Source organism: Bubalus kerabau, chromosome 2 (assembly GCF_029407905.1).
Source record: "Bubalus kerabau isolate K-KA32 ecotype Philippines breed swamp buffalo chromosome 2, PCC_UOA_SB_1v2, whole genome shotgun sequence".
NCBI lineage: Eukaryota > Metazoa > Chordata > Mammalia > Artiodactyla > Bovidae > Bubalus > Bubalus kerabau.
The window spans coordinates 38,327,945-38,350,966 of record NC_073625.1 but is presented as its reverse complement, the minus strand read 5'-3'; the positions used below and the strand labels follow the sequence as shown (position 1 = coordinate 38,350,966).

The following is a 23,022-nucleotide window of genomic DNA, read 5'->3' as shown; positions in this document are numbered from 1 at the left end:
CATAACATACATTCTGATGCCAGGAGAGAATAGGGGAAAACACAGGTAGAGAAATGAATTCCTGAGTGAGATGAAAGGCAATTCCTTTCATGTGGGAGATGGCATTAATAATGAATAATCCTTCAAGAGTTCTTTAAATCTTGTGGTGGAAACTGTCCACTCCCAAAATGATTTATTTCATTTAGGAAATGGTCTACACAAAATCTGATGAACCATAGAGAAAAGGATGAGCCCTTGAAGATTGAAGTGGTAATGGGGAAAGTTAAAAATATTCTTTTTTAAAAAAATTAAAATATAGTGGATTTACCTTAATATACTAGCTTCAGATGAAATTTCTTTAATGAACATCGGAGATGGAATTGAAATGCATGAAATAATAGGATTCCCAGGCATTATATGGGGTATAAGCAAAATGTCCTCAGATACAATGAAATACTCACTATGTCCTCTGTTTTAATTTTTTCCATTTGGGAACCCGGAACTTTTAGCTTAAAGAACCATTGCCACACCAGTAATATTTCTACTCAAATATAGAAATCAACTGTGCATGGCATGGAAGTAAAATAAATTACAATAGTTTACTATGTAGGAAAATTTTTTGTTGATTTCCCCACTAACCAACAAATAGAGTATAAAATTGTCTTCCCATTTTCTGTGCACAGTTAATAAATTTTTAACATGTTCTTGAAGGCGCTGTGTGGCCAGTGCTTTAATGAGTCATGCTCTGCAGTCCAGCAGTAGGTCCTATACGGTCACCTCAGTATTTATCTTTCAAGTGTTCATAGTCCTTCATCTTGCATTTTATTTTTAATTTCTCCCAGAGAATCCCAGCTTCATTTCCCCAGAATCCCAGTGTATCTGATGTCCTGCTTGTTTTGAAGACATAGTATGGTTCATGGTGCAGAAAATGCACTCAAAATATTTATGGATGAAGAAGGAAATGATGGATCTTCTCACTGTCCCTGAACAATGTCATTACATCCTTGCTCTTCAACATGCTTGAGGGTTATACTTTCCTATTAGTTTGGGAAACCTAATCTGGTGCCTCAGTCCGTAAAGCATCTGTCTACAATGTGGGAGATCCGGGTTCGATCCCTGGGTCGGGAAGATCCCCTGGAGAAGGAAATGGCAATCCACTCCAGTACTATTGCCTGGAAAATCCCATGGACACAGGAGCCTGGTAGGCTACAGTCCATGGGGTCACAAAGAGTCGGACACGACTGAGCCAAGGCAAAGTGTAAGCAATAATCAAATTGAAGAGGGTTCCTGATAAGGTGAACCATAGCCTAGATTGGATTATAGGCTGTTCTTCAGATATAAAAGGAAGTCAAACAGACAGAGGGATGCATCTGTTCAGAGAAGAAGCTGCACTGCTTGGGACCTTGAAGAAAGAGAAATCAGCTGCTTGCTGTGGAGTCCTCAGAATCCGCTTGGCTTCACCAGCTCCTGCAATTTGGGGTTTTGGTGAGTCCTCCAAACTGAGATAGGAGTGTGTTTCTTTCCCTTAAATGTTATGTCTTATCTGTCTCTAGACACTGGTGTCAAAGCAGCCTCTTATGGTCTCTGACTCATACTGTGTCAACATTTTCTTTGCCACTCTCATTTCCAACCTTTGACTGGTCACATCCCTTTTGTTCAGCTCCAACACTGTTGTCTTAAATCTATTTAATTATTTCATCTGCCTAACCAAAGATCCTAGCCGTGTGCTCTCCAATACAGCCGCATGTGGCTGGAATATTTAAATTCATGCAACCGAATAGCTAACTTTCACATCGTTGGTAGTGTCATCCAGATTTCAAGTCTCTTGTCATGATACACGTGTGGCACAGCAGTTTCTGTATCATACAACACTGGTATAGAGCATGCCCTTTGTCTTGGAAAGTTCTACTGGCTGTTGAACTTTCCAAAGATCAGATGTTGATCTCCATCTGATGTTTTTACTAATTTGTTTCTAAATACTTCATTTTCTGCCTCTCTGAATTACTCTCCTTTTATGGGTTTCATCAAGCGATTTTCTTCCTTTCTTATGTGACTTGAGATATATTTTTATATTGAAATAATTATTTCAAGATGGAGGGTCTCTTGAAATGTCTCCACTGGTGTGACTGCTCTTTTGCATATGACTGGGGTTTCCTTCACTATCATAGGAATTTACCTGTTCCTCTTATCAGTAGAAGGAAAATTCTAACAGTGAAAAAGAACATGTCACTTCACTCTGAAATTATCTTTAAGTCAAAATGAAAGGCAAATCTTGATCGGTTTTCCTGGACAGTCCCTCATGATCCATGGGGTTGCAGAGTTGGACATGACTAAAGTGACTTAGCAAGCACGCACGGACAGTCCATCCCATGGATAATCCAATCAGTGATTCAATCACTTTCTTGAGTGGATTTTGGGGTTTGTGCTTTGTCCTAGACACTTGATTCCTCTCCACAGTTAGCAGAGGCATGGATCCAGGAATTCATTTCTGATAGGAAATGATCCCTAGGCTTTCACTTTGATTGTGAATGGAGGACTGGAGAGCAGGAGCCTGAGAGCAAATATCTTTAGGGAGATTTCTGTTTCAAGACAGAGGGGATGTGATGAAGGGATCGACTGTGGATATATGGAGAGGTTCCTCCCAAACTGGGTGATAAACATGAAGAGAGATTAAAGAGAGCTTCTTCTGATTGCTAATGTTAGAGGTCATATTACAGGTAAAACCAGGGAGACCTTTGTTACCCTAAAGGAATTTGATCACAGGACACTGACTGAGCAAAATTAGATGACAGCTGCTCCTTCCTCTAGTGTAACTCTGTCATATTAAAGTTTTTGGAATCTTTGGGTGTCATTGGTAAATTGGCAAATAAAGCAATTTCTTCCCAAACCTCAGTTTTTCCATATTTTTGAACATCCTTGATCTAGAGAACTGCAACAGTCTATGACAGTAACACTGTGACTCCTGGATGCCAGCTACCTTCTGGTTCGGAGGATGTTAAGGACGAGGCTGGCCGGATAGGTGCTATGGTTTCTCCAAATGGAATAAGTCCTCGATTCAACTCCATCTAAAATAGGTCCTTCAGTTCAGTTCAGTTGCTCAGTTGTGTCCAACTCTTTTCAACCCCATGAGTCACAGCACGCCAGGCCTCCCAGTTCATCACCAACTCCCAGAGTACACTCAGACTCGCGTCCATCGAGTCAGTGATGCCATCCAGCCATCTCATCCTCTGTCGTCCCCTTCCCCTCCTGCCCCCAATCCCTCCCAGCATCAGAGTCTTTTCCAATGAGTCAACTCTTCGCATGAGGAAGCCAAAGTACTGGAGGTGACTGATATTCATGTGCATGTGGGACAGAAGTAATGTCAGGGCTGAGGGGAGCTGGAAGGCAGTGTGTTTCCAGAGGACTGCCAGGGCTGTTGGAGAAGCACTGTGGGCGCATAAGGCAGGAGATGATCTGGGGGCTTCCAGAGTGTTTACTACAGCAGTAAACCACCATCCACTCTGGCGAGAGTCAGGGTCCCCGAGGGTGGGAACCCGGGAGGACACTGAGCAATTCTGGGTGCCACGGGCTGATGAACACAAAGTCAATGCTTAGCACGTTCTTATTTGCAGACTCTGACTTTCTGTGTTAGCAACCGCAGCTCTAGCTCTTCACATGGGATCTGGGAGAGAAGAAGCTGCATAGTATTCCCTGGACGCACCACCGGTTTCCGAGTGCTGGGCTGGGGCTACACCCAGGTGAAGTTTGGGGGCTTGAATTCAGGTGGGTGTGGAAGCACAGGACTGGGGTCTTGTGGCTTCTCCATCCTCAGGTTGGCCTGCCTAGTGCTTGATCAGCTGTGAGTGAGATCCCAAGAAAGGCTCACGGTGACTGATCAGTTGAGCATGGAGCCCCTGGTGAGTAGTGATGCTTCCTCCTGAAGCTGCACCCAGTCCCCATCCTTCCTCAGCTCAGCTGCCCACTCTGGACAGCGATAGGGCTGCTCTGTCTAAACCAGAACATCCATAGTTTTTTAAGACTTGATGACATTAAAGATGTAGCAGTCAACTTCACCCAGAAGAGTGGAGCCTGCTAGACAAGTCCCAGAAAAACCTGTTCAGAAATGTGATGCTGGAAACTGTCACCCACCTGGTCTCTGTAGTTGAGTCTGTCAACAGGGATGTGCCTGCACCTGTGTCCATTCTGTTCATTCACTCACTGAACAAGCATTTAGAACAGCTTCCCTGTGTCCCACTCTGGCTGCTTCCTGATTCTCTGCTAGTCCTCATAATTACTTAAAGGAAGACATTCCTTTTCATGGCACTTTTCATTACCACACTGAAAGGTCACCTTGGCCAGGTTTCGTATCTTTATTGATACTTAGTCTCAACATTCAGAACAGGACTGGGGATTCAATGGACATTTTAATGCATAAATAAAAGTATCAAATATTTTAAAAAATAATTCTTTTGTTCCAATCACTTCATGAAGGCTTAACACCAGAGTCCTGTATATGCCATAATTTCAATTCTTCCTGTAAGGTGAATCACTACTGGATCTTGTTTGACAGAAATATTCAGCCCACGGTAGAGTCTCTTGATCTTTCCCATTTGGAAAAGACTGAGGATTCTGTGGCCTTTCTCTGAACTGGTGCATGGGCATCAGCCCCTAGACAGCCTCACTGTTCTTGCTGCTGCTCTGGGTTTCCTCCTGGTCTGCTGAAGGACCTTCACTGTTCTGTCTGGTGAAGATGTTACCTGCACCAACCTTTAATTATCTCTTTATTGTCTTCACTACCTTACCCATGACTTGAGCACAGCAAAGGGTAATTAGCCCACACTCAAAATCCACGTGTTTTTTTTTTTTTAATCAAACAGGCTATCGAATTAGCAAATCAGATGTAATTTCATAGCTGGAACAAGGAACAGAGCTGTGGACTGAAGCAGCAGGAGGCCTCCAAGGTCAGAGTCCAGGTGAGCATCAGGGGCCTGGGCTTCAGGGCAAAACAGTTTCAACCGGTGTGTTAAGTCCTTCGAGACACCAGATGAAAGTCTGATGAAGGCAGGGATATATTCCATAGCAGGACTCTTGTTGTCATCATTCTGGGCCCCTATCATCACAATTCATATTACTTCCTGCCATTTTCTCTTCTTTAAGGAAAGGGTTCTTGTGGAATTATCCCACTTAAATTTTCACATAGTGATTCTTGTTCTCCACCATTTTCTGACCCAATGTCTCGGGAACACATTACATTGTTATATTTTAATCCTGTTTTTCTTTTCTAACAGACAATGACTTTTTAAATATTTCTTTCAAATGCTACATTGAGTATTTCCTTGCTATACACAGTTTCTCCAACTGAGTGCCAATTTTTGAAACATACATGGACCTTGGTGGTTGTCTACATTTTATTTCCCTAATGCCATTCTAAAATCTATATTTTTTCCATTCTTTAGGCAGTGAAGGATCCCTTAAACAACAAGAAATTATATTCATGAGAAGTGTCTACAGAAAGCACATATCCTCTACTACGTCAGTAGGAAGTTTCAGGGGCGGGAACCTCAGTCATCCAAATGAAAGACCCAGCAGTGTGATAAGTTGGTAACTGAGCACAGTTGCCTGTGTGTAAGTTGAGATAAAGCTCTTTCAGAGCAAATTTTTGGATATTCTGAAATTGGTTAAGTGAATATGAGCTTAAAACTAATGTAAGGAAAAAAATCAATAGCACAAACATTGTTCATCTCCTAGTCTTTAGAACACACTGAAGTTTTCAAAATTAATCTAATATCTGGGGTTTGGAAACTATAAAAGAGAATGTTTGTGCCTGAAGGGGAGTAACACAACATGTTTGCAACTAACTCGGGAGACATTTTACCAGGAGGCTATTCCTGGCTGATGCTCTAGGGTGAACATGTAGAAGAATAAGTGTCTGCCTGGACATGGGCAAACCAGTAACAGCCTCATATCTCTTCTCCTAAAACAGGTTTCTCACCAGCAAGAGGGATCCTGCTGGATGCACTAATTTGAGAGATGAATTAGCTTTTAGATCTTCACCTCAACATTCATCAATTCACTAAAGAACGAAACATGTCAGCAAACAGTGTGGAAAATCATGTAGTCAAGGATCATTTCTTAATGCACATGGTCCTATTCACACTAGAAGAAAATCATGTGAATGTCCTCTATGTATAAAAGTCTTTAATAATTACTTTAGCCTCAGATGACACAGGATGATTCACACTGGAGAGAAACCAAACAAATGCGGTCTCTGTGGAAAGGGCTATTTTCTGAGAAACCACAATTGGGTCCACACTGGAGAGAAACGATTTGAATGTCACGTGTGTGGGAAACTCCTCAAAGTTCCTACCTGGAACATGAGAAAACACACAGGAGAGAAGCCCTATAAATGTCGTCTGTGTGAGAAAAGTTTTCATCAAATCTCTTACCTTAGAAAACACGAGAAACTCCATCCCAAAGAGAAGCACTATGAATGTTGTCAGTGTGGGGGTCTTTAGCCAAAGCTCTGGCCTTAGTCAGCACAAGAGAATCCATGCTGGAGAGAAACCTCACGTGTGTCTTGTGTGTGGGAAGGCCTTCAGTCAGAGTCCTGAATTGACTCAGCACAAAAGGACCCACACAGGAGAGAAACCCTATCAATGTCAGCGGTGTGGGAGCACCTTCAGTCAATATGCAAACCTGAGAAGGCATGAGAGAACACACACGGGTGAGCAACCCTACGAGTGTCAGCTCTGTGGGAAATGCTGTAGTCACAGCTCTTCCCTTAGACGACACGAGGGAATCCAGCACCAGAGAGCAAAGCAGGAAGGCCCTCAGTAGACTTTCTCACCTGAGGTGACATACTCTTCCTTCCACATTCCACACATGAGGAATGTGGGAGGAACAACGGCCATAGTGTTAGCATTTAAACTCACCAAGTTCACACTCAGTAAAGTAACTGTCTGTAATCAATATGGAGGCTCCTTCAGGCATCACACTCCCTGGTCCAGACAGGAATCACCTGTGGACATGGATCCACATGTGCGCTATCTCTGTGGCACAGACTTTAGTCATTGGCCTGACCTCAGGTAACTTAGCAGCTGCTGCTGCTGCTACTAAGTCTCTTCAGTCGTGTCCGACTCTGTGGGACCCCATGGACTGCAGCCTACCAGGCTCCTCCATCCATGGGATTTTCCAGGCAAGAGTACTGGAGTGGGGTGCCATTGCCTTCTCCAACTTAGCAGAACTCCCTCTAAATACAATATGGGTGTTTTCAGGAACAACTCCCAACCCTTAAAGACCCTAGAGGATGTGAGCAGAGGGTAGAATGCCTAGTTTTTCTTTCATAATCATTGTTCAACGTGAGCCAACTCCATGTGGAAAACCACTAGGACTTTGATAACTGTCAACAAACATTTGGCCAAGCCCCAGGCTTGATGTGCACAAGAAATTCCATGAAAAAAATAAGCACTAAGACAAGACCAAGTGGATATCTTCCTGATTATCCACTCAGATGAGGTGTGTTCCTGCCAAAGCAGCACAATTCCCCAAGAAGGCCCAAGTCCATCACAGAAACACACACAAGGATGGTACTGATACCTCACTACTTTTCTCTTTTTTCTTACTTATTTATTTAATTTTAGCTATGTGGGGTCTTTTTTGCTATGAGGGCTTTTTCTCTAGTTGCATCGAGCCAGGGCCTCTCTCTGGGTGCCCTGTGCAGGCTTCTCCTTGCAATCACTTCTCTTGCTGCAGAGCATAGGCTCTATGGTACATGGACTCAGTAGTTGTGTCTCCTGGGCTCTAGAACGCAGGCTCAATAGTGGCACATGGGCTTAGTTGCTCTGTAGCATGTGTGATCTCCCCACACCAGGGATCGAACCTATGTCTCCAGCATTGGCAGGTGGATTTTTATCCACTGAACTACCAGGGACACTCCATCATTAGCTTTCAAAATCTCCACGAGGAATTCTGGGGACAGTCGGGTGCTACAACTGAGCAAGGGTAAGGGGCAACCAATTGTCTTGTCTGTCTATTGTCATGCATTTCATTCCTTGGGTACAAATGGCTCAACAAGGTCATGTGACCTTGGAGTAGCATGAAGGTCAGTTTGCAAAGACAACTTTCCCCATGGACACATCCTCAGCCTCCTGAGTAGCTTCATGTCATCCAGTGAAGTCTGTCCAGCACCCATTTTTCTGAGATTCTACTGACAGATAGGAGGAGTGCACCTGGATCTCAGGTTGCTTTGAAATATATGTGGTGTTCAGCTACACCCCCAGAGAAATGGAACAGCAGTCAAAATATGTAGTGATGTGGCTTTAGACAATGGGGTGAAGATTCTTTAATTTTTTTAAATTTTCATTTCAATTTTTCTGAGGTATTCTGTTATAATATTAGATGAGTTTTAGGTTTACAACAATATATTTCAGCTCCTGCATACCGTGCACCTGCTCAGCACCAACACGTTATCTTCCCTCCTTTACTCTCCGTGACTGTGTTATCCTTGGGCCCTCCCTCCTGCCAATTCCCTGCTGCATCCACCACTCAGTTCTGTGTATCTGTGTATGTGTTCTTGTGTCATTTGTTTTGTTCCTTGATTTTTTTTTTCACTTGATTTCTCTTTGTTTCTTTGTTTCTTCCTGCTTTATACATGAGTAGAGTCAATAGGTGTTCTGTTCTCTTAATCTGTCTTCAGACATGGAAGGAATAAACCTGATATATGACTTGGATTAGTCAGGAAAATCTTAACAAGGTCACATGACCTTGGAGCAGTAACAAGTCAGCTAAGAAATGGAAATTCCACCACAGACCCTCAGCCACCTCCGAGGCTGCATCCCCTCCAGTGGACGGAGTCCAGTTCCCACCATTCTGAGCATCTACTGACAGATGGGAGGTACCCAGCTGGATTTCTGGTTGTTTGTTTTTATTTGGTGTTCAGTGTATCCCCTAGAGAAACAAGACGTAGATAAAACATGTACACCGGTGGCTTTATGCACTGTGAAAGTCGTTCAGTCCTGCCTGACTCTTTGCGACCCCAGGGACTGTACAGTCCCTGGAATTCTCCAGGCAAGAATACTGGAGTGGGAGGTCTTTCCCTTCTCCAGGGAATGTTTCCAACTCAGGGATCGAACCCAGGTCTCCTGCATTACAGGCAGATTCTTTACCCGCTGAGTCACAAGGGATGCACTGAGGCATGGATAATGTAATTTTTAAGTACTTCTTTTTCTAGGGTACCTTTGGCTTACAATACTGCATGTTTTATTTGTATAAAAATAGATTTCAACTCTGGCATGCCATAAAACTGACCAGCACCAAAAACTGGGTTTTTCTTTTACCGCCCTGTGGGCCTCTTTTACTGCCACCCTCTGACACCCGCTGCTCTGTTCTGTGAATGTGTGTTTTTTCTTGTTTCGTTTGCTCTCTCTTAATAATGTTTTGTACTTCTTCCCTCTTTTTCTTTGTATTTAGTGTTCCATATATGAGTGAATTTTCTAAGGCATTTCTCTTTTCTGAAAGTGTCTGCAAGATGTTGTTAGATCAAATGTGATACTTAACCTTGATTGGATTAATACAACCTCGTCAAGGTCAGGTGATGTGGGAGCATACTCAAAGGCAGCAGGAGAGGGAAATGACCCCTCTGACCCTCCTTAGCCACCTTCAAAGGTGCACAAAGTGTCCAGCACCGATATTCTGAGCATTTACTGACAGGTAAGAGGGATGCAGCTGGGATTAAGGCTGTTTTAGATTTGGTGGTGTGTGTCCATGGGAGACATGGGACAGTAGACGAAAGAAGTGTCAATGTGGTCTAGGCGATGGGGTATGGATACTTTAATGTTTACGTTTCATGATTTTTTGTAGGGTGATTTTCTTGAAGAGATCTCTAGTCTTTCCCATTCTGTTGTTTTCCTCTCTTTCTTTGCATTGATTGCTGAGGAAGGCTTTCTTATCTCTCCTTGCTATTCTCTGGAACTCTGCATTCAGATGCTTATATCTTTCCTTTACTCCTTTGCTTTTGGCTTCTCTTCTTTTCACAGCTATTTGTAAGGCCTCATCCAACAGCCATTTTGCTTTTCTGCATTTCTTTTCCATGAAGATGGTCTTGATCCCTGTCTCCTGTACAGTGTCACAAACTTCCGTCCATAGTTCCTCAGGTACTCTGCCTATCAGATCTAGTCCCTTAAATCTATTTCTCCCTTCCAGTGTATAATTATCAGGGATTTGATTGAGGTCATACCTGAATGGTCTAGAGGTTTTCCCCACTTTCTTCCATTTAAGTCTGAATTTGGCAAGAAGGAGTTCATGATCTGAGCTACAGTCAGCTCCCAGTCTTGTTTTTGCTGACTATAAAGAGCGTCCCCATCTTTGGCTGCAAAGAATATAATCAATCTGATTTCGGTGATGACCATCTGGTGATGTCCATGTGTAGAGTCTTCTCTTGTGTTGTCGGAAGAGAGTGTTTGCTATGACCAGTGCGTTCTCTTGGCAAAACTCTATCAGCCTTTGCCCTGCTTCATTCCGTATTCCAAGGCCAAATTTGCCTGTTACTCCAGGTGTTTCTTGACTCCCTGCTTTTGCATTCCAGTCCCCGATATTGAAAAGGACATCTTTTTTTGGGTGTTAGTTTTAAAAGGTCTTGTAGGTCTTCATAGAACTGTTCAACTTCAGCTTCTTCAGGTTTAATGGTTGGGGCATAGGCTTGGATTACTCTGATATTGAAAGGTTTGCATTGGAAATGAACAGAGATCATTCTGTGGTTTTTGAGATTGCATCCAAGTACTGCATTTCGGACTCTTTTGTTGACCATGACGACTACTCCATTTCTTCTCAGGGATTCTTGCCCACAGGAGTAGATATAATGATCATCTGAGTTAAATTCACCCATTCCAGTCCATTTTAGTTGGCTGATTCCTTGAATGTCAATGTTCACACTTGCCATCTCCTGTTTGACCACTTCCAATTTGCCTTGATTCATGGACCTGACATTCCAGTTTCCTATGCAATATTGCTCTTTAAAGTGTCGGACCTTGCTTCTATCACTGGTCCCATCCACAACTGGGTATTGTTTTTGCCTTGGCTCCATCCCTTCATTCTTTCTGGAGTTATTTCTCCACGGATCTCCAGTAGCATATTGGGCACCTACTGACCTGGGGAGTTCCTCTTGCAGTATCCTATCATTTTGCCTTTTCATACAGTTAATGGGGTTCTCAAGGCAAGAATACTGAGGTGGTTTGCCATTCCCTTCTCCAGTGGACCACATTCTGTCAGACCTCTCCACCATGACCCACCCACCTTGGGCAGCCCCACAGGGCATGGCTTAGTTTCATTGAGTTAGACAAGGCTGTGGTCCATTTGATCAGATTGGCTAGTTTTCTGTGATTGTGGTTTCCGTGTGTCTGCCCTCCGATGCCCTCTCGCAACACCTACCGTCTTGCTTGGGTTCTCTTACCTTTGACGTGGGGTATTTCTCCATGGCTGCTCCAGAAAGTCCAGCCACTGCTCCTTACCTTGGACTAGGGCTATCTCCTCAGGGCCGCCCCTCCTGACCTGAAGGTGGAGTAGTTCCTCTCGGCCCTCCTGGGCACGCACAGCCGCCTCTCCTTGAATGTGGGTGTCTCCTCTCGGCCACCTCACCTGACCTCAGGCATGTAGTAGCTCCTCTTGGCGGCCCCCCTGACCTCGGGTGTGGGGTAGCTCCTCTTGGCCACGGATGGTGTGATCACTCACCTAGAGACTGACATCCTGGAATGTGAAGTCAAGTGGGCCTTAGAAAGCATCACTACGAAAAAAGCTAGTGGAAGTGATGAAATTCCAGTGGAGCTATTTCAAATCCTGAAAGATGATGCTGTGAAAGTGCTGCACTCAATATGTTAGCAAATGTGGAAAACTCAGCAGTGACCACGGGACTGGAAAAGTTCAGTTTTCATTCCAATCCCAAAGAAAGGCAATGCCAAAGAATGCTCAAAGGAACACACAATTGCACTCATCTCACACGCCAGTAAAGTAATGCTCAAAATTCTCTAAGCCAGGCTTCAGCAGTATGTGAACAGAGAACTTCCAGATATTCAAGCTGGTTTTAGAAAAGGCAGAGGAACCAGAGGTCAAAATGCCAACATCGGCTGGATCATTGAAAGCAAGAGAGTTCCAGAAAAACATCTATTTCTGCTTTATTGACTGTGCCAAAGCTTTTGACTATGTGGACCACAATAAAATGTGGAAAATTCTGAAAGAGATGGGAATACCAGACAACCTGACCTGCCTCATGAGAAACCTATATTCAAGTCAGGGAGCAACAGTTAGAACTGGACATGGAACAACAGACTGGTTCCAAATAGGAAAATGAGTACATCAAGGCTGGCTGTTGTCACCCTGCTTATTTAACTTCTATGCAGAGTACATCATGAGAAATGCTGGGCTGGAGGAAGCACAAGTTGGAATCAAGATTGCTGGGAGAAATATGCAGATGACACCACCCTTATGGCAGAAAATGAAGGAGAACAAAAAGCTTCTTGATGAAAGTGAAAGAGGAGAGTGAAAAAGTTGGCTTAAAGCTCAACATTTAGAAAACAAAGATCATGGCATCTGGTCCCATCACTTCATGGCAAATAGATGGGGACACAGTGAAACAGTGGCAGACTTTATTTTGGGGGGGCTCCAAAATCACTGCAGATGGTGACTGCAGCCATGAAATTAAAAGACGCTTACTCCTTGGAAGGAAAGTTATGACCAACCTAGATAGCATATTGAAAAGCAGAGATATGACTTTGCCAGCAAAGGTCCGTCTAGTCAAGGCTATGGTTTTTCCAGTGGTCAAGTATGGATGTCAGAGTTGGACTGTGAAGAAAGCTGAGCGCTGAAGAATTGATGCTTTTGAACTGTGGTGTTGGAGAGGACTCTTGAGAGTCCCTTGGATTGCAAGGAGATCCAACCAGTCCATCCAAAGGAGATCAGTCCTGGGTGTTCATTGGAAGGACTGATGCTGAAGCTGAAGCTCCAATACTTTGGCCACCTCATGCGAAGTGTTGACTCATTGGAAAAGGCCTTGATGCTGGGAGGGATTGGGGGCAGGAGGAGAAAGGGACGACAGAGGATGAGATGGCTGGATGGCAATCCCGACTCGATGCACATGGGCTTGTGTGAACTCCAAGAGTTGGTGATGGACAGAGAGGCCTTGCTTGGTGCTGTGATTCATGGGGTTGCAAAGAGTCGCACATCAATGAGCGACTGAACTGAACTGATTCAGTGAATTTGTTAGATTAAACGTTATGTGTACAAAAAATATATTTCAATTCCAGTAGATCATACAGTTGGTGTTTCTGTTGCCATCCTGTGGACCCGTTTCACTCGTCAGCCGTCCCCTTGCCACTATCCTCTGACATGCCCTGCTCTGTTCTGTGAGAATGTTTGCTTTTGTGTCATTTGCTTTCCTTTCTTTTTGTTTTGACTTATTTGCTTTTAAAATTTGTGTTTAATGTTCCACATCGAAGTGAATTCACAAGATATTTCTCTTTTCTAAATGGGTCTTCAAGACACTGAGAGATACAGGGTGAGTTTTGCTGTTCAGTTGCTCAGTTGTGTCTGACTCCTTGTGACCCCCTGGACTGTAGCCTACATAACGTTGATTGGTTAAGAAAACCTCATCAAAAAAAAAAAAAAAAAAAAAAGGAAAGAAAACCTTATCAAGGTCATGTAACCTTAGGGGAGCCTCAAGTCAGCAGGAAAGGGAATTTTCCCCTCTGACCCTCCTCAGCCACCCTGGAAGCTGCATCTCCTCAGCTGGAGTGTCCAGCACTCATGATTCTGAGCATCTTCTGACAGACTAGAGGCTCACAGCTGAATTTCAGGTTGTGTGGTTTAAATTTGGTGCTTGGCTAGTCCCTCAGGGAAATGGGACAAGAGTAAAATCATGTAGTGATGTGGCTTTAGGCAGCCTGGGATCGATTCTGTAATTTCTTTAGAATTTTATTTTACTTGTTTTAAGCTTTGGTATTATCCCATTATAATTTTAGTGAAGTTTTAGGTGCATCACCATACATTTCAGCTTCTGTGAACCACACATCTTCTCAGCACCAAAATCTGCAGTTTTCCTCTGTTAGTATTTGCTGCCCCATTTTCTTTGAGGTGCCTCTTCTGATTTCCTTTACTCAGGTCTGTGTATCTTTGTATTTGCTATCATGTCAACATTGTCTTCTTTAAAATTCTTTTTTCTTGTTTTCTTTTTGTTTGTCTTTTGTGTTCCACACATGAGTGAAATTGTGAATTCTTTCTTTCTCTTCACATGTCTTCAGATGTGGTTAGACCAAAGGGAATAGATGACGTCACTTGGCTCAGAAACTCTCGACAAGCTCATGCGACCTTGGAGCAGCCTCAGGTCAGCTGGGAACCGAACATTCCTTCTTGACTGGTCCTCAGCCACCTTCAAAGCTGCATCTCCCTCAGTGAGGGCATTCCTCCCCCACCTCTCTGATCATCTCCTACAGAGAGGAGGAGCACAGCTGGATTTTAGGATGGTTTGCTTTTTAAACCTGGTGTTCAGCATATTATTCAGAAAAAAGTCCATAGTAAACTTATGTAGTGGTGTGGCCTGGCAAGAGGGGAAAGTGTCCTGAACTTTATGATTTCATTTTTTAAATTGAGTAAACGTTGATGTTAATATTAGACGTTTAATTTGTACTTCTTTTTTGCAATTACAAAGCTAATTTTAAAACTTTGGGGTGAACTCCACAGGAATAAAAAAGACTGGGAAAGGATAACCCCCTAACCCTCTGAAAGTGGCCGAAAGGGATAGAGGCTACCTGAGGGGAAGGAAGCACAAAAGGGATGCGCTGCAGACTCAGGGCAAAGGGACGCCATCAGTCCTGGGCCCGGGAGCCCTGTGGCAGGAAACCCCAGAGTGGGGGCACTGGCTTCAGGCACAGAGGCCAAGGGCAAGAGGGTTGCACACAAAGCCCCAAAGCTACTTGGCTTCCCCTTTCCCTTTTGCCTTTTTCAGCTTCTGCTGCGTGATCTGCATGTCCCTCTGCTTGGGGGACAATCGCCCCAGCGGCTCAGTGCTTTCCCTCAACCGATCTGCTCTGCCTTTTCTTATTCTTTTGGCAGGCAAGCTCCTGCTGGTTATCTCGTGTCATGGTTACTGCAGCGACTCTGCCCTTTTGTACATTATTATATTTCAGATTTTTGAGCCTTATTCATGCTCACCACCCAGATTCTCCTCTGTCACTGCCATCACATTTGACCACCGTGACTCTCCTGCCTTCTACCCTGAAGCTTCCTCCCTCAGTTCAGTTCAGTCACTCAGTCGTGTCCTACTCTTTGCGACCCCATGGACTGCAGCATGGCAGGCTTCCCTGTCCATCACCAACTCCCGGTGTTTCCACAAGCGCATGTCCATTGAGTTGGTGATGCCATCCAACCACCTCATCCTCTGTCATCCGCTTCTCCTCCTGACTTCAGTCTTGCCCAGCATCAGGGTCTTTTCAAGTGAGTCACTTCTTCACATGAGGTGGCCAAAGAATTGGAGTTTCAGCTTCAGCATCAGTCCTTCCACAGAACACCCAGGACTGATCTCCTTTAGGATGGACTGGCTGGATCTCCTTGCACTCCAAGGGTCTCTCAAGAGTCTTCTCCAACACCACAGTTCGAAAGCAACAATTCTTCAGCACTTAGCTTTCTTCACAGTCCAACTCTCACATCCATACATGACTACTGGAAAAACCATAGCTTTGACTAGATGGACCTTTGTTGGCAAAGTAATGTCTCTGCTTTTGAATATGCATCTAGGTTGGTCATAAATTTTCTTCCAAGGACAAAATGTCTTTTAATTTCATGGTTGCAGTCACCATCTGCAGTGATTTGGGAGCACCCCAAAATAAAGTCTGCCACTGTTTCCCAATCTATTTGCCATGAAGTGATGGGATCAGATGCCATGATCTTAGTTTTCTGAATGTTGAGGCTTAGGCCAACTTTTTCACTCTCCCCTTTCACTTTCATCAAGAGGCTCTTTAGTTCTTCCCTTTCTGCCATAAGGCTGGTGTCATCTGCATATCTGAGGTTATTGATATTTCTCCTGGCAATCGTCATCCCAGCTTGTGCTTCATCCAGCCCAGCGTTTCTCATGATGCACTCTGCATGTAAGTTAAATAAGCAGGGTGATGATATACAGCCTTGACGTACTCCTTTCCTGGTTTGGAACCAGTCTGCTGTTCCATGTCTGGTTCTAACTGTTGCTTCCTGAGCTGCATATATTTCTCAGGAGGCAGGACAGGTGGTCTGGTATTCCCATCCCTTTCAGAATTTTTCAGAGTTTATTGTGATCCACTCAGTCAAAGTGCTTTGGCATAGTCAATAAAACAAAAGTTGATGTTTCTCTGCAACCCACTTGCTTTTATGGTGATCCAGTGGATGAGGAAGCCTCCTCCCTACTGTACGCTGCCTGTTCTCATATCTGTGTGTTGCCTCTGTCTCTGCTGTGTTTGTCGCTGTGCTGGTTTGTTCCTTCTGTGTCTGCTCTCACTCTTCTACCCAGGAGGGAAATCCTCCTGTCTTTGCTTTCAGCCTCTGACTTAATTCATTGGCCTCATAGCACTAAGGTCTCTCCATGTTCTGGAAAATAATAACATCTCAACTGTTTTTCTTTTTCTGGCTGATTAGATTTCCATTGAATAGGCATACTATTGAAATCCAAAAACATTATTTGTTCGTCCTTAGTTTAAACATGTATTTCACATGAGCTAGGTACAAATGAGACGCTGAGGACAAAAGTTCCAGAAAACAGACCCTCAGCCGTGAATCATCTAATCTAGTAGAGAGGAAGATAATTTAAAGTGAATTTGTACTTGAAAATTGCCTTCCCTGATGTCGAATGGGAGAGTCCAGTTTTCAAAATTAACCACACTTATTTTTTATTTTCAAATGCCTATTCCTCAATATTAAGTGTAGCTTCCCCCTAGCACAAATGTTTGTGTACATGTGGGGAGATCTTTTATCTCCTAGACTGTGATACATGTAACCCACGTCTCTAAATTTAGTCTTCAGAGGATACAAATCCAAATGCATGATATTCTGGGTCTTAATCTGTGTGTCAGGAATCAGGGAAGAATATAGAAATGTCTGGGCAGTTCAGTTCAATCTCTCAGTCATGTCTGACTCTTTGGGACCCCGTGGACTGCAGCACACCAGGCTTCCCTGTCCATCTTCACCTCTGGGAGCTTACTCAAACTCATGTTGATCGAGTCGGTGATGCCATCCAACCATCTCATCCTCTGTCATCCCCTTCTTCTCCTGCCTTCCATCTTTCCCAGCATCCAGTCTTTTCCTTTGAGTCAGTTCTTAACATCAGATGGCCAAAGTACGGGAATTTCAGCTTCAGCATCAGTCCTTCCAGTGAATATTCTGGACTGATTTCCTTTAGGATGGACTGGTTGGATCTCTTGGCAGCCCAAAGGACTCTCAAGAGTCTTCTCCACCATCACAGTTCAAAAGCATCAATCCTTCAGCATTCGCATTTGTTTACAGTCCAACTCTCACATCCATACAAGACTACTGGAAAAACCATAGCCTTGACTAGACGGACCTTTGTCAGCAAAGGAATGTCTCTGCTTTTTAATATGCTGTCTAGATTGCTCGTAGCTTTTCTTCCAAGCAACAAGCGACTATTCATTTCATGGCCACAGTCACCATCTATAGTGATTTTTGAGCCCCCAAAAATAAAGTCTGTCACTGTTTCCCTATCCTTTTACCATGATCTTAGTTTTCTGAATGTTGAGTTTTAAGCCAAGTTTTTCACTCTCTTCTTCCACTTTCATCAAGAGGCTCTTTAGTTCTTCTTCACATTCCATAAAGAGAAAGATCTGAGCAGGAGAAGTCAATATGTCAGAAACCCGGTCCTGATGTCATGATCCCCACTTAGGGTCAATAGGGCAGGAATGTCTCTGTGTCTCTGCATCAAAATGACAGTTTCTTCTTTCTTTTCACAGAGGAGATACAAAAATTAAGATTGAGGAGAATCTCCAGTAGGTGTGGAAGATGGCTGGTCATTACAGGTGGCTGAGAGCCTGCCCACTCTTTCAAGACCAGAAAGTGAGGAAGCAAAACCCAGGACCTGGGAGGCAGATGGCTCCCCCACCACAGGAGAAAGACTCCACGGTGAGTGGAGGCTTGGACCTGCAGGGAATCTGTGGGTGGCATGAACTGCAGAGACAGGGTTTAGACATGGAATATTCTGGGTCCATAACTAACTAGTGCATTCGCATCCAAAGATAGCTACCTCGACCTCCCTCCCCAGCAGATCGGGCCACTCAGAGCCTGGGAGGAACCATCAGGGCTCCTCAGGGTTATGTCTGCCCTGGCTTCATCCAGATCTTTCAATGGGGCTCTTACAGTTCACCTTAGACCGACAGCCCCTCCTCCTCTGATCCTCCTGACAAGGGCTTTGGGAACCACAAGATTGAAATTACCCTGGCACCTGAGGGACCCCGTCCTTTCTCCAGAACCAGCATGCAATGCTCTCCATCCTTCTTTGCATTCCCTTTGGCCTCGTGCCTGTGGCTTCTGATGACTCACTGACCTGGTTCTCCTCCACCCACAGGTGAAGTGTAAGGACTGTGGAGCCTTTGGGCACACAGCAAGGAGCCTCAGGTGCCCCATGAAGCGCTGGCAAGGGGCGCTGGTCCCCTTGCCCTTGGGGTCCAGATTCGGTAAGGAGAACCTGGCGTGGAAGCTGCAGGACACACCGACCCCAGGGACCCCTAACACGGCTGAGAGAGAGGAGGAGGAAAGTCAGAGGTGAGCGGCGGGGAGGTGGGACCCAAGGTCTGGGCTGCAATCTGGAGAGAGTTCCTCTCCTTGTTGACACTGTGCTGAGCCATGTCTAGAAAGGACAGGGAAACTCAGGAGACAGAGACAGGAACAACGTACTCAGGGGCCACACTCGGAGGCTCACACTAGGCCCTGAAGTCACTAAAGAGAGTGTGGAACACTCACAACTTTGCAGCTGACCGGCCCCGAAGCCCTGGAGGGGTCTCTGGAGTCAGGGAAGGACATGGGGGTTCGGCACAAAGGCAGAGGGGTTCAGGTCCGATGTCACTCCCATACTAGGAAAGGGGCTGGGCCACAGCACCATTGGTCCCAACTGTGACAAGGACACTGGGTTTTTGACACTTGACACGTTTGTGTTGCAGGAAAGAGGAGCAGCAGAGGAAGCTCCTGCAGCGATTTCCCAGGAGGCCCCGCGGTCGGCAGCGGCAGAGCTGGAAGGAGGAGCCGGAGCCCAGCCTCTGCCTGAGGGTCAGTCTCTGCTGGGCCCCTTCTTTAATCCACTGGCCTCAGTCCTGTCTGTGGGAGGAAACCAGTCATGTTCTTTCCTGACCAATGGCATCATTTATTTTTCAGATGCCATTTTTCACGGTGCCTTTGATTTTGCATTCTTACTCGCATGTCGGGCGAGAAGCTGGCAGAGACATGGAAGTGATTTTATCAGCAGCTTCCATAGTCAAATCCTTTAAGTTAGAACAGGAATCTGTGAATTGTGATTCATCCTCCAAAACTGGACAAGAAAATTCATTTTGCCATCAAGGTGCCTGCAAATCACCAATCTGTGTACAGTCTCAAATAGAAGGTCTACCAAACACTTGCTTCCCCTTACTTAACAAGAGACATGGTTTGAACATTTCCATTTGATGTATAAATGTATCAAGGTCACATGAGCACCCTGATATTTAGGATCTTATCATATAAAATGAATGCATGTGAGGTGTTTTACTGGATGGAGAGGAGATTCTCACACCTGGCCTCTCTGTGTGGTCTTGTCTTCCAGCACCCAAACATGCCCGTTCTTATCCACACATCCAAGAGGCAATCCTTCCAGGATCCAAATCACCCAAGAGGGTCACTGATGAGGAGGGATGATGTGAAATCCAGCCTCCCCACAGTGCCTCTCATCGGCAGGGATTTGGCCCCGGCCTCCAAGGGCCGCATCGAGGCTCCAGGCAAGAGATGTGCACAGACCCCCAGCCTGACATGTGTGAACCCCCCAAAGAAACCTAGACTCAGCCCTGTCCAGACCCCCCAGCAGAGCACTCCGACAGCAGATCTGGGGGCCTTCCTGAATCTCCCTCCTCCACCCAGCACAGCTGGACGTGGACCGAGAGTGGCCGCCTGGGTATCCAGGGAGACACCTGCCCAGGGGCAACGGTTTGACCTCCAGCCTCCAGCGGACAGATCTCCCTCCAGGAGCATGGGCACCGTCTCCGCAGCCCACCCTGTGCCCATCATTCGCGTCCCAGCCCAGCCTCTCAGGATGCTCTTCCTGAGAGACGGTGAAGGCTGCTGGAGCTGCCAGTACACAGCGCCCCCGTCTCCAGGGCCTGCCCTTCCTGTTCAGAGCCCGTCCGTAGACCAGGAGCCCGACGGACACGCTGTCCCCGGGCCCCGGAGCATCCTCTTTGATGACCTCCACGTGTCTTCTTCCTCTGAAGAGAGTGACTGGGACGAAGACACCAGTGGCAACTGAACCTTGTCCTCCAGTCTCAGGAGGTGCCCTGTCGTGACTGTGACCTTGGCGGGTGGGCTGGGTGTTAGAGGGAGCGGCTGTTCCCGGTGAAGCAGGACTCCCCACCCTGGTGGGTGAGACAGCAGTGGGACCGGACCACCCTGGGGACACACAGCTGCACACACTGCCCTGTCTCCTCATGGAATCCAAGTCTGTCCCATGGCACTTATCCAACCAAATGTCAAGCTGTCAACCTCAATCTATTATCAGGAATTGAGGCAAATTCTAGGAGTGACTTTTAACCACTGGGTAGATAGGAAGTGATGGTAGTATCAGTAGTTGATGATGGTAGTGTCTGTGTTGGATGGTAGTATCTGTATCTGAACATTTGGAACCTGCCTAAAGGGCCTGACTCTGCTCTGCAGAAGGTCAGCCGGGCCCTGTCCTGAGAGAAGTCTAGTGGACTCTGTGGAGTCTTGCACTATAAATCACAGTGGGGAAAATTCCCGTGGCTGTGCTTCTCAAGTGTCATTAAATGTTACTACAAAGCTTTGTTTTAAAAATTGTCTTTCTGTGTTTTCAGTATAAACAAAAAAAATTATACAATCCTCTCAAGAGATGTAGAAAGATCATTTGGTCACATTCAACATCCTGGTCAAGCAGGCCCTGCACCCAGCCCCTGCAGGGCCTTCCTTCTGCCCTAAATCAAATCAGCAATAGGTCAAGATCCATTTCATATGTATATATAATTACATACTGTTGAATGTAATATGCTAATATTTTTTTAAGATCTTTTGTATTTATGTGCATCAGAAAATTTTTGATTTTGTTATTATGTATTACTTGATTTTGTTATCATGGAATGCTACACTTAGTGGCTCAGTCGTGCGTAACTCTTTTGGACCCCATGGACTGCAGTCCACCAGGCTCCTCTGTCCATGGGGATTCTCCAGTCAAGCATCCTGGAGTGGGTTGTCGTGCCCTCCTCCAGGAGATCTTCCCAACCCAGGGATGGAACCCAGGTCTCCTGCACTGCAGGCAGATTCTTTACAGACTGAGCCACTAGGGAAGCCCTATTATGTCATACTGGTATGAAAAACTAGTTGGAATCAGTTGCCGCCTTACTTTTGAATGATAATTTTGGTAGGATTGATACACTGTCTCCTACAAATTTTATAAAATTTACCAATGAAAAAGTTTGAATTTTAATAAAGTTTTACCATAGAAAACATTTTGTGTGTGGTTTTTATCTCTAAGCCTTGACAATCATCTTAATACTATTTTGACTCAAGATAGATCTTGTAATGAAGGGGAAAGAGGAGCATGGGAGGACTTTATGAAAAACACAGAATCAGGGCCTCCCAGATCCCCGCGGCCACTTATGCACGTTAACAATGCCCCCATGTCAGTCCCCTGCTTGGAGAATGTGGTCAGCCTGTGCACTGCCTACAGCCACAGGAAGCCCCAGAACTACCTCAGCCCTCATCCTCAGGTGCCCTGTGCTAGCCCTTCTGCCAGAACCCTGGGATTTCACACAGCAGGCTTCTGAGTATCTCAGCAGGGGGCTACAGGCAGGTGTCAGGGACTGTTGTTTTTGGACCAACAGGGGCCAGGAGAGGCCACCACGAGTGGTTTGAGAACTCCCTGACCAACCAGGCACTTATCTACCCTTGCTCAGGCTGAGGGTCACCACCCCCTTGTCTCTCAGTGAAGTGAGTGAAAGTCGCTCAGTTGTGTCCAACTCTTTGAGACCCCATGGACTGTATAGTCCATGCAATTCTCCAGGCCAGAATATTGGAGTGGATAGCCTTTCCCTTCTCCAAGGGATCTTCCCAACCCAGGTCTCCCACATTTCAGGCAGATTCTTTACCAGCTGAGCCACAAGGGAAGCCCAAGAATACTGGTGTGGGTAGCCTATCCCTTCTCCAGTGGAACTTCCTGACTCAGGAATCAAACTGGGTTCTCCTGCATTGCAGGCGGATTCTTTACCAACTGAGCTATCAGGGAAGCCAGCTTGCCTCTCAGCACAGTTCTAGTTCCAGGTAATTATTCTTACCATTTTCTTAAGCACTGAGGCTAAAATTATTGGCTACTCATATGTGCCTACTTTCATTATAAATGTCATCATGGCCCCATGCTTTTGTCTCTCAAACACTCTTGCTCCTCCCTCTATACACACATGTTGTTTTAGTCTGGAACCTCAATTAGCCTCTACTATTGCAAGAGCCTTCTTCTAAATAGATTGCTCTGTCAATTTAATTATTCCCCTGGCCAGTTGTCTTTAAAAAATAGCCTCTAACTTGGCACAGATTAAGTTGTGCAATTTACCTTTGTGTGCTGCATACAGGCACATGCACACACATACACACCTATATACACACACAGAATGTTGTTGTCAGTCTTAAAAGCCAACCACAAGATTTACTCAGACAAGAGCGCTTGCAATACTTTACTGTAAGAGCTAGAAAGGAGCTGAGAGATGATCTAAGATGACATTTTCCATTGAGTATTCCAGAATATACTCCAGAATTGGTACCTGGGAACTGTGTTAAAAATGCAGACGTCTAGGCTCCACTGCA

At 45.2% G+C, this 23,022-nt stretch overlaps 1 protein-coding gene across 7 annotated transcripts; it reads left to right on the top strand.

Moving 5' to 3' along the window:
• Positions 1-326: 326 nt before the first annotated feature.
• Positions 327-21,825, top strand: LOC129643225 (putative protein FAM90A13P). 7 transcript variants are annotated; one of them, XR_008710168.1, is made up of 5 exons: positions 327-1,464; positions 4,836-4,931; positions 5,415-5,583; positions 5,942-9,666; positions 14,244-14,613. XR_008710168.1 is itself a non-coding variant. In XM_055567478.1 (5 exons), exons 2-5 carry the CDS (start codon positions 17,980-17,982, stop codon positions 20,462-20,464), a joined length of 1,119 nt encoding a protein of 372 aa, XP_055423453.1. In that variant the 5' UTR covers positions 327-1,464; positions 17,931-17,979; the 3' UTR covers positions 20,465-21,825. The 7 variants fall into 7 exon arrangements, 1 of the variants encoding a protein (XP_055423453.1); XM_055567478.1 differs by lacking the exons at positions 4,836-4,931; positions 5,415-5,583; positions 5,942-9,666; positions 14,244-14,613 and adding exons at positions 17,931-18,099; positions 18,542-18,738; positions 19,134-19,239; positions 19,769-21,825; XR_008710173.1 differs by lacking the exon at positions 4,836-4,931.
• Positions 21,826-23,022: the final 1,197 nt, after the last annotated feature.

Excerpts from the sequence above, each read along its gene's own strand:
- LOC129643225 (XM_055567478.1), top strand. The coding sequence starts at position 17,980 with ATGGCTGGTCATTACAGGTGGCTGAGAGCCTGCCCACTCTTTCAAGAC. Across the intron at positions 18,100-18,541 it reads CACAGGAGAAAGACTCCACG|GTGAAGTGTAAGGACTGTGG; the intron begins GTGAGTGGAGGC and ends CTCCACCCACAG. Across the intron at positions 19,240-19,768 it reads AGCCCAGCCTCTGCCTGAGG|CACCCAAACATGCCCGTTCT; the intron begins GTCAGTCTCTGC and ends CTTGTCTTCCAG.